Genomic DNA, 12,970 nt, shown 5'->3' with positions numbered 1-12,970 from the left:
CGGGCTCAGGCTGCGGACAGATTCGGGCTGGCCGGGATCGGTGGTTGCAGGCTGGGGTGGGGGGCGAGCGAGTGGACGCCAGGGCGGGAACGCTGGGCTGCAGGAAGCGCGGGGCTAGGTGGCGGCGGGGTGCGGGCGCGGAGGCGCGGGGGAGCTGAGGACACGCGCAGCGGGGATGCAAATCCGGCCTCCCTCGCGCCCCTCTGCAGGGCCCGGCGTGGCGGGTGGCGCCCCCTGGTGGCACCCACGAGGTGCGGTTTTGCAGACCCCAGCGCCTGCCCCGGCTGCCTTCGGAGGAAAGGAGAGACAGGGTGCTCTGACCACAGTCGTTCAGATACGCAGATGACCCCATCCTTATGGCAGAAAGTGAAGAAGAACCAAAGAACCTCTTGATGAAAGTGAAAGAGGAGAGTGAAAAAATTGGCTTAAAACTCAACATTCAGAAAACGAAGATCATGGCATTCGGTGCCATCACTTCATGGCAAATAGATGGGGAAACAGTGGAAACAGTGAGAGATTTTATTTTGGGGGGCTCCAAAATCACTGAAAATGGCGACTGCAGCCATGAAATTAAAAGGCACTTGCTCCTTGGAAGAAAAGCTATGCCCAACCTAGACATCATATTAAAAAGCAGAGACATTGTCAACAAAGGTCCGTCTAGTCAAGGCTATGGTTTTTCCAGTAGTCATGTATGGATGCGAGAGTTGGACCATAAAGATAGCTGAGCGCCGAAGAATTGATGCTTTTGAACCGTTGGAGAAGACTCTTGAGAGTCCCTCGAATTGCAACAAGATCAAACCAGTCCATCCTAAAGGAAATCAGTCCTAAATATTCATTGGAAGGACTGCTGTTAAAGCCAAAACTCCAGTACTTTGGCCACCTGATGCGAAGGACTGACCCATTGGAAAAGACCCTGGTGCTGGGAAAGACTAAAGGCAGGAGGAGAAGGGGATGACAGAGGATGAGATGGTTGCATGGCATCACCGACTCAATGCACATGAATTTGAGCAAGCTTCGGGAGTTGGTGCTGGACAGGGAAGCCTTGCTTGTTGCAGTCCATGGGGTTGCAAAGAATCAAATACGACTGAGCGACTGAACTGAATTGACCTCAGTTGGCTATGCCTCCGGTTCCTCATGGGAAATGGCATGATAATTGCATCTCTTTGGTGCTGAATAAAAGTGCAAACTTATGTGAAGCTCTTAGGGCAAAGTCTGGGTGCTCAACGCCCTGAACTGCTGAATGCTGGGCTGCAGGAGCCCTTCTGGAATCTCAGAGTGAATAAAGAGGAAGCTGAGGTCAAGGAGCCAGATGAGAAGAGTGTGAAACCCACCTCGGACTTACCCACTGGGGATCCAGGGGTGAGCTTCTGCCTCTTCTGGACTTACCACTCCCTCTTCTGTAAGCTAATGGCAGTGAAGTGTAATGACAGCCAAGGTTTAAACAAATGTTGGGCCCCGTCTGGAATCTCTGAGGTCACGGTATGGATCTGGTGTCTGTAGAAGAGGATTCCTGTCCTATCGCACACGCATGGATCACAAAAAGGAGAAGCGGGTAGCAACACACTGGGGTCCGGATGGACATTCCTTTAAATTAGCTGCCATTTTGTGCCCTGAGACTCAACCTTTCTGACTCCCAGCTCCAAGCCTGAGTTTCCAGAGCTTGGGTGGGAAGAGACAGGAGATGAGAGGGGATGAGAGGGCACAGAGAAGCTTCCACCCTGTCCTGGGTTGGGGCAGCCTTGAAACTCTGGCCAAGAAGGGAGCTGAAAATGGGCAGCTCTTCCAAGCTTCAGAGGCAGGACTTCCTGGGAACTGGTGGGCAGGCTGGTGTGGCTGGGGTGCTAAGAGGACCACTCCTAGAAAGATAGAAGGGCCTCTTCACAAGCCCCTTCCCAGTGTAGACAGAGTCCAGGAGGGGGCCTGAGTTAGGAGGACCTTCCTGGGATGTGTTGGCTGAGGCTCAGAGGCCCTCTGGCAGGCCCAAGTGGGAAGACGGGGGCCTGGTCTGCCCCAGGAGCCAGGGCCAAAGGGCCCACCACTCATGGCTGCCCTTAAAACCCTCCAGGAAATCTTGAAGTGACTGCCTCTCCAGAGATGACCCCAGCTCTCCTTTATGTACCTTATGTCCAGTGAGTTCTCAGAACTCCTGGAATGTCTTCTTTTGCACCTTTTCGTTTCTTGAAATCTAGTCCATCTTGTGAGAATGGATCAAGCCCCTTCTCTGATCTCTCAGTTGAATGCACTCTCAGCCCTTGTACCTAATTCTTGCTTCTAATTATGTGACCTTGGAGGTGAGGGACCATATGTGCATCATCTTTTGTCCTCATCTACGTCGGGGACTAAGTGAATAAATAAAGGCACAAGACAGCTGGGAGGGGTCTTGTTTTCTCCATTTGGAGGACAGGACTAGTCATACTGGCCTTTCAAGGCTGGTGGAAGCTCTGGCTGAGATTCCTCCCCTGGGGATCGACTCACCCTCTCTTCCTCCTTAGGGCCTTTCTCTGGTTCTTCAGCCTTCCTGAGTCTTCGGTCCTTTGCCCCAGCAAATCTCACCCCAGGAGACCCCTCCCCCAACCCCACATCTCCTGTCACTACACCATCCTCTTCCTCTGAGCCGACCTCCCTTCTCATCTCCTCTTTTTCCTGCAAACTGCCTGCAGGTTCAGCCTTGCCTCAAAACCATCTCCTTGCCTTTGGGGACCCAATATTCATGTCGCCACCTTCAGAGAACTTTCTTCTGGCTGTACCCCCTCCCCCAACGCCTGGCAAACTTTGCTTAAGTGCGGCAGTGAGCACCTGTGTCCATCCAGGTTTGCCCCAGTGGTGGGGGAGCCGAGCGTTTGTCCAGCATGTCCGCTTTCTGTCTCTTCTGAGCTCACAGAAGGATTATCCTTCTCCATCTCTGTGACAGTTAGGCAGCAACAGTGACTAGTTCTGGCCAAGGGGCTGGAAGCGGAGGGGAAGCGTGTAACTTCTGGGCCAGAAGTTGACTTAGCGGTGCAAGACCTTCAGAGACTTCCTGGCACTGCCCCATCCATCTGGCAGTGTGTGATGAGAAGGGGGTACTGAGCCACTGCCCTGCGAGTCACCCAGACTGACGGTGGACTTCAGGTGAGCAAGGCGTGCACTCCTGTTGTGTCATGAGACGATTGGCGAGGTTGGTTTGTTTCCCAGTACACCCAAGCCTATCCTGAGTTTCCAGTTAAAGCAGTTTGTTAAATGAGTGGATGGTGTTGTGAGCTGTAAAGATCCGTGTACATTTTAGTCCCTGTCATCAAGCGGTAGCAGGTGCCTGGGGGGCAGGGACTTCATCACACTGCAGTGACCCCCTGTGTGTTGTGGCCACAACACGGCGGGGTGGGGGTGGATCGGAGTGGGCGAGTGAGCAGGGTGTGTCGTGGGAGAAAAGCTTTCTCTCACTTATAATTTGCCAAGGGCTTGTCCACAACCTGTATACATATTTAATCTCTGATTAAAGGTTATAATGAATTCTGTGCTGTTGGCAGGAGACGAACATTTCTCCCAGGTATTTGGTTCTTATGGTTGTAAAAAGATAGTGTTTCTCTGTTGGATTCACAGGGGAGTTTTTTTGTTTGTTTTCTTTCTCTTTTCTCTCTCTCTCTCTCACACACACACAGCCCCTATCAATCTCTGGGAATCTGTAATATAATATTTTAATAATGGTTTGATACTGACTGGATTCAGCCCCCAGATTAACTGTATCTCTCCATCTTTGAAAGCAACTGGGGAAAATCACAATGTGGCTTTGTTTCCTAAGCAAAACCCTGCTGACTCATCACCAAGTGGGGGGTGTCTCCTAGAAGGTCTGTCTGCCTGTAGCTCTTCCAAGGCTTTTTCTCTTGAAAGCCTTTTTCTCTTTGTCCCTTTTCTCTGTGACTCTTTAAACTCGTGCATCTATAGGGCTGACGTGGTCCTACTTAATGAACAGGTATAATGTTCTTGTTACTTGAATAGAAGGTGGGTAAGTGAAATATTACCTGCTCTCTCCACGTCCATTAACGACTTTACCTGGCCCTCACTAGATTCCCCCACCTCTGTCTTGTGGTCCAGTGGACCTCCATGGGAATGGACACAGCAGGGGAGCTGGAGAAGAGAGGGCTGGACAGCCTGGTTGAAGTCCAGGCCCAACCACTTATTATTTGCATAAAGTTGATCACGTGGTTACTTCCTGAATCTCAGATTCCTCATCTTCAAATGGAGCCTGAAGACCAATCTGGCCTCCAACATGGAGCTATGGCAAAGATCACCCAAAAGGGCTTTGGGCCAAAAGACAATTTATGGAGATATGGTATTTAATTCTATTGCATTTTCCCTCTCCTGCGCCAAGAAGGTTCAAGGAAGGGTGAGACAAAAAGGTTCCTGCAGACCCTTCCTTTGCTGGCTTTTTCATTCAGCCCCTGAAGGGCTGGCAGGGGAGTGGATTTCCTAGACTGGATGGGGGTGGAGGGGCATCACTGGGGTACACAGGACCTTAGTTTTGGGGTCCAACCTCTGCAGTTTCCAGGCTAAGGGAAGAAACCAGGCTTCTAGGGGCCTCAGACCAGGAAGGGACCAGAGACCCACAGTGGCAGGACCCAAGGACATGTGGATGGCTCTGGGAGCCAAACCAAGGCTGATTGATGTTGAATTTCCAGCCAGGCAGCACCATGAGGACCTGAAGTCAGACACAGCCAATATAAAGAAATGACTGTGACGCATTTTGCACTTTCGAGCTTGTAGAGGGAGAATTCCACTCTCAGGACTGATAGAACCTAATATAAATGTGGGCTTTTGCATTGTTTTCCATGTCCACTAGCCCCTGGTTGGAGCCACCCAGGAAATCAGAGTCACCTGATTCCTCCACTCACATTGGAGCTGACCAAAGGCCTATTGTCAGTTTCTCAGTGGTCCAAGCAGAAGTGGGCATCCCTAAGGCTCTGATGACCCCCACACAGGGTTTGACAACTACCCGCATCAGCCTCACACAAAGGACCTGTTAAAAATGCCACTCCTGGTTTCCCTTCAGCCCCATATAAATAGCCTCTGGGGCAGGGCAGAGAGGGTTGGGAATCTGCACTTTGTTTTATTTAGTTCTTAAAAATATTTAATTCACCGTGCTGGGTCTTAGTTGCGACACGTGGGATCTAGTTCTCTGACCAGGGATCAAACCCAAACCCCTGCATTGGGACTGCAGAATCTTAGCCATTGGACCACCAGGGAAGTCCCAGAGATCTGCATTTTAACAACACGCTCTATGAGAGTCCAACACTCAAGGAAGCTTGTTAAGCTTTGCACCTGAAGGGAAATGAAGGTAACATCATTCCAGGTCCTGCAGGCAGATTTGCTGTAGGGTAGTTGTACTGGCTGTGACCAAGTGATCAGTGATGATTATGATATTAATTCCACTTCATATCATGCATGGACTTAGCTGTCTGTGTCCTACCCCACTTCTGCATATGAACTCAAGGGCAGGGATCAGAGATTCTGGGAGCCCAGCACTGCGGGGTCTTGACTGAAGGGACTTCACTGAAAGGACAGGAGGCACCTGCTGCTTCTCCGTACCAGCATGATGAGTGGAGAGTAGCATTACCTCCCATCCCCATGGTCTTAGGCCCCCAAGGATTGGGCAAGGGACAGTCTCTGGCCAGAACATATAGGTTCTGTCTGCTCTCTAGCAAATATACATGACAATACAAATTCATGACCAAGTTACATTATATTAATAGAAATATCAAAATAGAAAAAAGGCTTGGAATAGCAACCATCTTCTAGAATCTGAAGGCTGGCAGTCATTGTTCATGAGCTCAGCTAAAGGCAGTGCCTTCAGAATTTGGTTAAATTGCAGAGAGAAGAACCAGGGTTAGTTGCAGAGAATCATTTTCCAAGCATGACCACTGAAAGGGCTGAAACTGGCTTCTGAGGTTGCATGGAGCTTCCCTTCCTGAGTGAGATCTGTGGAAACAGAGCTGGTGGCTTTGGAATCAGGCTGTCTGTGACAGTGGCTTTCATAAAGACTTCAGGCCATGGCACTGTGGCCACTGACATTCCGTCATATGAGGCCTTTCCGGAAGTGGCTTCTGGAAGGGTCTTCTAAGAGCAGTGGCACTCAAGAGATCTGCATGTGACCACGACCGACGTCCAGCAGCTCCAGAGGACATGGTAAGTCAGCTCCCCATATGGTAAAGCCCAGAAGCAGACTCAGTATGGTGGGGTGTGCACAGTCAAGGTTCTGTTGATAATCTCCAGGTTCTTGCTGTGTGTCCCCCACCCTGCCCAGGGAGCCTGCTCTGGGAGGAGGCCTTAGTGTAGACGGAAGGCAGGGAAGCTCCGGGGAGAACCATGCCCCAGTGCTGCCTTGCACAAAGTTGGTCTCCAATAAATATTTGTGGATGAAAGGAGTCCTTTGCTGGCTTCTGACTCTGAACCTCCACCCAGGGCAGCAGCAGCTCTCAGCCCAAGCCCGGGGAAGGCACCCTCCTCTCTGGAGGCAGTGAGAAGAGGCTGAGAAAATGCTAATAAGCACAAGCATGTTCAAAGCCAGGAAAGTCAACTTCTCGGGCCTCTACTCTATGGGCTACAGGAGGCCAGACAGCTTGATGGCTTTTGACATTTGCTGGACTTCATAACCTGATTGCTGACATCCCTGACAGCCTCTCTTTACTCCATGACCCACAGGCTAGAGTCCAGATGGGGAAACCCGTGTGAAGCCACCTCGTCTGCACCAGAGTCAGCTTAGGGGAGGTGGTCTTCCCATCACTCTGCGATGAGGCGTCCTGTCTCCCCACTGTGGGGTGGGGGCTGGGTGTCATGGCCATCCATAATCAGCCGCAAGTCTTCAGCACCGTGTGACTTTCTTAGTGTGAGAGATACTCCTGGAAAGACGGAGATAAACCTACACAGACCCGGGTACAGAAGAGTCTACAGTTAACGTGAACACCATTGGGATGGCCTGTCTTCAGGTGTTAGTCCGAGCTCTGGTCCTGAGCGTGGGTAACTGAGAGGACCAACTGGCCATACTTCCCGACATGAGAGCTTCCAAAGCAGCCTCTTGGGCAGGAAGCGAGGATTGGAGTGGAAGCAAGTCAGCCCTTCCTGGGCTCTGTACTGGGACTGAACCCAGATACACAAGGGACTGCAGCCAGCCGCCCCGTCCCCTAGCCTGGCTCTGGTCAGTAATAACTCAGCCCTCTCCCTCCTGCCTCTGGGCAGATACCCAGAGTCTCCCCACAGAGAAACCACAGAGCTGGTGAGGGGTCGGCGGGGCTGCCTCAGTGAGCATCCCCATCGCGCAGGACGAGACTGGGCCTGTGGGGGCCTCGCCCAAGGGGCCAGGAGAGACCCAGCCCTCCAGCTCCGTGCCCACCGGGCCCATGGGCACCCTGGGTGGGCTCTGGGAGGAGGGGACAGGGAAGGCAAACGGTGACGGGGTTTTCTTTCTCATTTACGAAACAGAAAGGAGGCGGCGTGTTAACGTTAGTAAATATGGGCAGGTGTGCGGGCAGGTCCCTCTCAGGAGTAGGGCAGCAGCTGAGGCCGAGGGTCAGATGAGGCTGGCAGCCTTCTCCTGCACATTGTACTCCTTGTTCTTCTTCACCCGCCAGCTGATGAAGATAAGCAGCGCCGCGCCCAGAGCCTTGTAGGCCACCTGCAGGCCCAGATACCTGTGGGAGGCAGGACACGTGAGGGGTGTGCAGGCTCTGCGGCCAGGGCCACTGAGAAGAGCAAAATCATTGCCCCAGTGGCCCCGGGTCATGTGTCATCACCACTCAGGTAAGGATCTGTCCCCACCTGAGGGGGAACCACCTTCCTCATTCCTTTTGTCCACAAGCCTAGAGAGGCTTGTAGGACGTGGGAGCTACGTGGGGCTCCCAGTCCAGTGCTCCTGGTTGTCACCCTCCCTGGCGCCCCCCAGAGGGCCAGTGAAACACTGCAGGACCAGCCATCGGGGAGGGTGCTATGTCCCAGCACAGCCAGGAGGGGGCGCCTTCTCCCTGCCCTCTTGGTCTGTCCTCCTCCTGGACTTCTGTGCCCCTCCCACACCATTTCCAGACCCCGTCCAGTCCCCTGCAGCCCACTCTCCCCACTTTGTTTGTGACAAGGCAGCAGGTGAGGTGGCTGAAGGGGCGCAGAGCTCAGTGGTGCTGCAGCTGGGCTTGGTCCCACCTGCCCTTGGTCTCTGCCAGGAGCTGTGATGGGCCACCGCTTTCTGAGCAATAGGAGACTGGCCTGGCATCATCGTTCCACAGCCATGAGCTCTCCCTTTAACAACCCTCTTTGTTATGCTGTCCCTCTCGGCGGCCAGCGGGGCCTGAGGACGGGGAGCAGGACACATCAGAGCAGCCTCCGGGTCTGGTTATTTGGATGGCTTTCTGTGAGCCTTGACTTGCTGGTCGGTGGTGGGCCCCACTCCTGCCCATGGCGAGCTCCCCTCCGGCTCTCCCTCGCAGGCCTGAGAGCCTCACAATTGCCACCAGAGTGATGACTGCCCTTTGCTCGGGCCTGGGGCCTGGCGCATCGTGCAGGCTCTCACCTGTTCCGGAGAGCGTCGTTGTCATAGTAGGCACAGGCCCCTCGCCTCCCCGAGCACTTCGAGCTCCACAGGATGCAGGAGTAGTCGATGGTGAGGCCGTAGAGGGCTGGAGACGGCAGCCAGGCTAGCATCAGCAGGAAGAGAGTTCAGAGAGCTCAGGTCACTTGGAGCTGTCAGCAGAGGTGCCAGGGCAGGGTGGGGAGCCAGATGCCAGGGGCTCACAGGCATGAGAACATCTCTGTCCCACCCCTGGGAACCACAGTGACTTTGGAAAGCAGACCAGCTTTCCATGAAGCCTGAATTACTCTTTCACTGGAGGCTCAGAAGAGAAGAGGAACCTGAGCCATCCTTCCAGGTCAGTGAGCTGCAGGTGTCCCCTTGTACCAGTTCAGACAGGTACCAGAGTTCCCATGCTTGGGACTGCTGGGCTCACCCGGTGGCAGGAGGCTCTTGAGGACACCAACTCCTCAGGCCCTCAGGGCAGCCTGGAGGCAGGCGGGTGCCCTCATTTTAATGGGGAGGAAGGTGGGCTCGGCTGGCTCACCTTTGCATACCCAAGCAGGGTCAGGGCTGGACTAGGAACCCTAGTTCTCAGAGGTTCGAATCCCACATTCTTCCACAATGGCAAGCTGCCCTTAGACAGCAAGCCCCCAGGCCCCAAACACCCTGGCTGTTCAGAGCCTCTGCCCCAAAGCTGAGTGCTGGGAACTGGTCCAGCAGGGGCCGTGCCCTATGGCTGCTGAATAGTCAGGTCAGTCCTGCATCCTTAGCTACAGGTTTAGACAGGGGAGGGCTTGGCCAGATCCACACCCAGGTCAGGCCACCCCATTCTCAGAACCACTGAGAACAGCCTCCCAGACTCTGTTTAGGGCCCTGTGAGAAGCTGCTCCTGGGGGAAAGAAACAGGCAATCTTCTGTTTGTGGCTCTGCTCTGAAGTGGGGACCTTTAAGAACCAGCCAATAAAATAAAATGTTTAAGGTGTGGGGGGAAAAAAAAAAGAACCAGCCTCTCTATCAAACCTGCTCGCTCCCAAATCTCCAGGTGAATGGGGGATGGAAACCACAAGGAATGACCTTCCTAAATGATGTTCCCTAAATAGAAATGAAGTCCAGAAAAATTTTCAACTAAGTTTCAGTGGGTAATTTGAAACTGGCCAAGTCCTTTTTTCTACCCAGGGTGGAATTGCATTCTTGGGGGATGAATGGATCCCTCCAGCCTGCGATTTCTATCTGTGGTCTCACATTGAGTTATCTGAGCTCAAATGAAAAAAAAAAAGGCAGCAGGTGCTTTGAGCACAGGAGGGCCTGTTTTCACAGTGGAAGAAGCAGGGCGGGGTGCTCCAGAGCTTATCCTAGCTGCTGTTGAGCTGGGTGGAACATAAGCTTTCCTTCCCAGTGGAGGTTTCAGAGCAAGTTGTAAATGATCAGTTATAAATGGAAAGGCGTTGTGCTGACATCGGTGCCTCTGCAATCAGGACAGGGTGGCCCTGGTGCTTCGTGTCCGCTGTGCTTGTAACATAGGCCAGAGGAGCAGAGTCTGAAGAGGGGGGCCTTAGGAGCAAGTGGCCAGAGACCAAGAAATTCCGCTGAAAACACTGGTTCACTCCGCCTTATCCCACACTCAGCTTTGGTAGGAGAGGGTCCCCAGTGGTTGGGCCCAGGAGAGACATCACCCACACACCCCAGGGTGATCATCAAAGCTGCTACAGAGTGAGGTTTTGCAGCCAGACTCCCGAATAATAATGCACCGCAGCCTCCGCAGGGATTTCAGCATTCAAGGTCAGAAAGTGCACTCTGATGCCACTGAAGTCTCTCCACTGAAGTCAGCATATTCCCCACTGCAGTGGGCACCCCCGGGGTCCTTAATAAATCCCTCCTCAATCCCTTTACTTCGTGTACCTGTCACTGCAAGAGTCTCCATACAAGTGCCTTGTGTTTAATCCAGAGCCTGGAGGCATCCAGAGGGCACAGTTCAGCATGAGCAGTCTGGGAAAGGACCCACGGTGTCCCCACACCTGGGGCGAGCTGGGTGTAAGCAGATGCCTGCAGGCAGCGCATCCCCAGCCAGTCCTGACCGCTGTGCACAACGCCCTTCCTCCTTGGGCTCTGACTGCTTTTGCGGGGTTTGCCAGCAGAGGGCCCCCTTTTGCTGAATAGAGGTAGGAGGAGTGGATTTTGTAAAATGGAAGGGAGGCCAGGGCTGGGCTCTGCCGGAATGTGAGGTTTTGTTCCTACAGTGAACTCTTGGAGAGAGAGAAAAAAATACCTACACTCTGTTCTATTAGGCATTCTCAGCTGTGTCCACTTTTCCTTCTTCTTACAGTTTCGTTTGGAATTAATGCCATAGATGGAAACTTTCCTAACCTCAAGTGATGCGGAAACAGTCCATATGGGATTTGGCCTTTGCTGTTGTGCTTATTCTGTACAGCTTCTTATGACAGAGATGAGATGGGGCTTTTCCCCTCCCCACCCCACACCCCACAGCCCTCTGATTTCCCTTAATCTGGGGCCACCAGAAAGGGGGCGTCTCTGACACTTACCCAGCAGACGCATCAGCAAGAACTGTACTCCAATGGCGAAGGACTTTTCCTCCTGGTTCACCACACTGAAAAGGTAAACAGGAAATCAGCAAGGGGAGGACTCAGGGCTGAGCCTTCCCTCTGTTGATGCAGCCAGCCTCAGGGCGTATCAGACCTGCCCTCACAAGGCCTCCCTGGGTTCACCTGGGCCCTGTGCTCCTATTGTTTCTCTTGGTGGTTCTCAAAGCGTGATCATTGCATCAACAGCATCAGCATCCCCTGGGAACTTACTAGAAATGCAGATTCTCAGGTCACGCCTCAGATGAAGAAGCAGACGCTCTGGGGGTGAGGCCCTGCACTCTGTATTGTAAGAAGCCCTCCAGAGATTCTGTGCACACTCAGGTTTGAGAACCACTGGTCTCTATGATTTTCAGGGCTGCCCAGAGCTCCCTTCAGGAGGCAGAGGACAGAGCATCGTGGAACCAGAGGACGCTGAAGGATACTGAAGTGCAGCACGCCAGGCCTCCCTGTCCATCACCAACTCACGGAGTCCACCCAAACCCATGTCCATCGAGTCGATGATGCCATCCAACCATCTCATCCTCTGTCGTCCCCTTCTCCTCCTGCCCTCAATCTTTCCCAGCATGAGGGTCTTTTCAAATGAGTCAGTTCTTCACATCACGTGGCCAAAGTATTGGAGTTTCAGCTTCACCATCAGTCCTTCCAATGAACACCCAGGACTGATCTCCTTTAGGATGGACTGGTTGGATCTCCTTGCAGTCCAAGGGACTTCTTAAGAGTCTTCTCCAACACCACAGTTCAAAAGCATCAATTCTTCGGTGCTTAGCTTTCTTTACAGTTCAACTCTTACATCCATACATGACCACTGGAAAAACCATAGCCTTGACTAGATGGACCTTTGTTGGCAAAGTAATGTCTCTGCTTTTTAATATGCTGTCTAGGTTGACCATAACTTTCCTTCCAAGGAGCAAGCGTCTTTTAATTTCATGGCTGCAATCACCATCTGCAGTGATTTTGGAGCCCAGAAAAATAAAGTCAGCCACTGTTTCCACTGTTTCCCCATCTATTTGCCATGAAGTGATGGGACCAGATGCCATGACCTACGTTTTCTGAATGTTGAGCTTTAAGCCAACTTTTTCACTCTCCTCTTTCACTTTCATCAAGAGACTCTTTAGTTCTTCTTCACTTTCTGCCATAAGGGTGGTGTCATCTGCATATCTGAGGTTACTGATATTTCTCCCAGCAATCTTGATTCCAGCTTGTGCTTCAGCCCCAAATTAACACTGACTCTCTGACCTCTGTCTTGTGATACATTTTTGGCACATCTTCACCCCCAGCCTGTATTTCCATGCCTGGTTGAGGGCCATGAGTGATACAAATAAGGTTTGGGTCACCTATAACATTGGCTTTAAACCTCACCTTCTTTGCACTACACAGCATCCATTCCTTCATCTTTCCCAGGGGAATTTATCTCAAAATTATTTTGGGATACTGGGGCCTCTTCTTCAATTTCACTCCAGCTTGTGACCAAACTTGGAAGGGAGAGGTTTTTTTTTTTTTAAATCCCACCCTGGGGTTCAAATGGTGCTTTCCCTTCACTGCTTCCTCATCCCTGAGGCTTGGCAGTCCTCTGGGAGGCAATCTGACAGCAATGCCCTTCTCCGATGTTCAGGGGCTTCCCTATGAAATTTCCTTATTCTATTCCCTCTCCTCGTCATGGCCACCCACATACCTTTCTCAGGATTACTGGGTCCACTGTGGTCCATCTGACCTGGAGTGCAAGAAGGGAACCACACACAGGGGTCTTGAGTGAAAGCATGGGTACTTGGAATACACAGATGCAGGATGGTAGAGGAGAGGGTGATGACAGTGTTGACACAAGCAACCTGCTCTGAGCACC

General features: G+C 52.4%; 1 protein-coding gene across 1 annotated transcript in view; it reads right to left on the bottom strand.

Annotated features, from left to right (window-relative positions):
* Positions 1-4,961: 4,961 nt before the first annotated feature.
* SLCO2A1 (solute carrier organic anion transporter family member 2A1) overlaps positions 4,962-12,970 on the bottom strand; it is an 84,865-nt gene continuing 76,856 nt past the window's right edge. Inside the window, exons 12-14 of the mRNA XM_065943213.1 lie at positions 11,071-11,135; positions 8,531-8,654; positions 4,962-7,661 (exon numbers count right to left, since the gene is read on the bottom strand). Coding sequence (XP_065799285.1) covers positions 7,541-7,661; positions 8,531-8,654; positions 11,071-11,135 — 310 coding nt within the window. The 3' untranslated portion in view covers positions 4,962-7,540. The remainder of the gene's footprint in view (positions 7,662-8,530; positions 8,655-11,070; positions 11,136-12,970) is intronic.

This window comes from Muntiacus reevesi, chromosome 8, assembly GCF_963930625.1.
Source record: "Muntiacus reevesi chromosome 8, mMunRee1.1, whole genome shotgun sequence".
NCBI lineage: Eukaryota > Metazoa > Chordata > Mammalia > Artiodactyla > Cervidae > Muntiacus > Muntiacus reevesi.
Note: the sequence above shows the minus strand (reverse complement) of the source record. Positions and strands in the feature narration are given on the sequence as shown.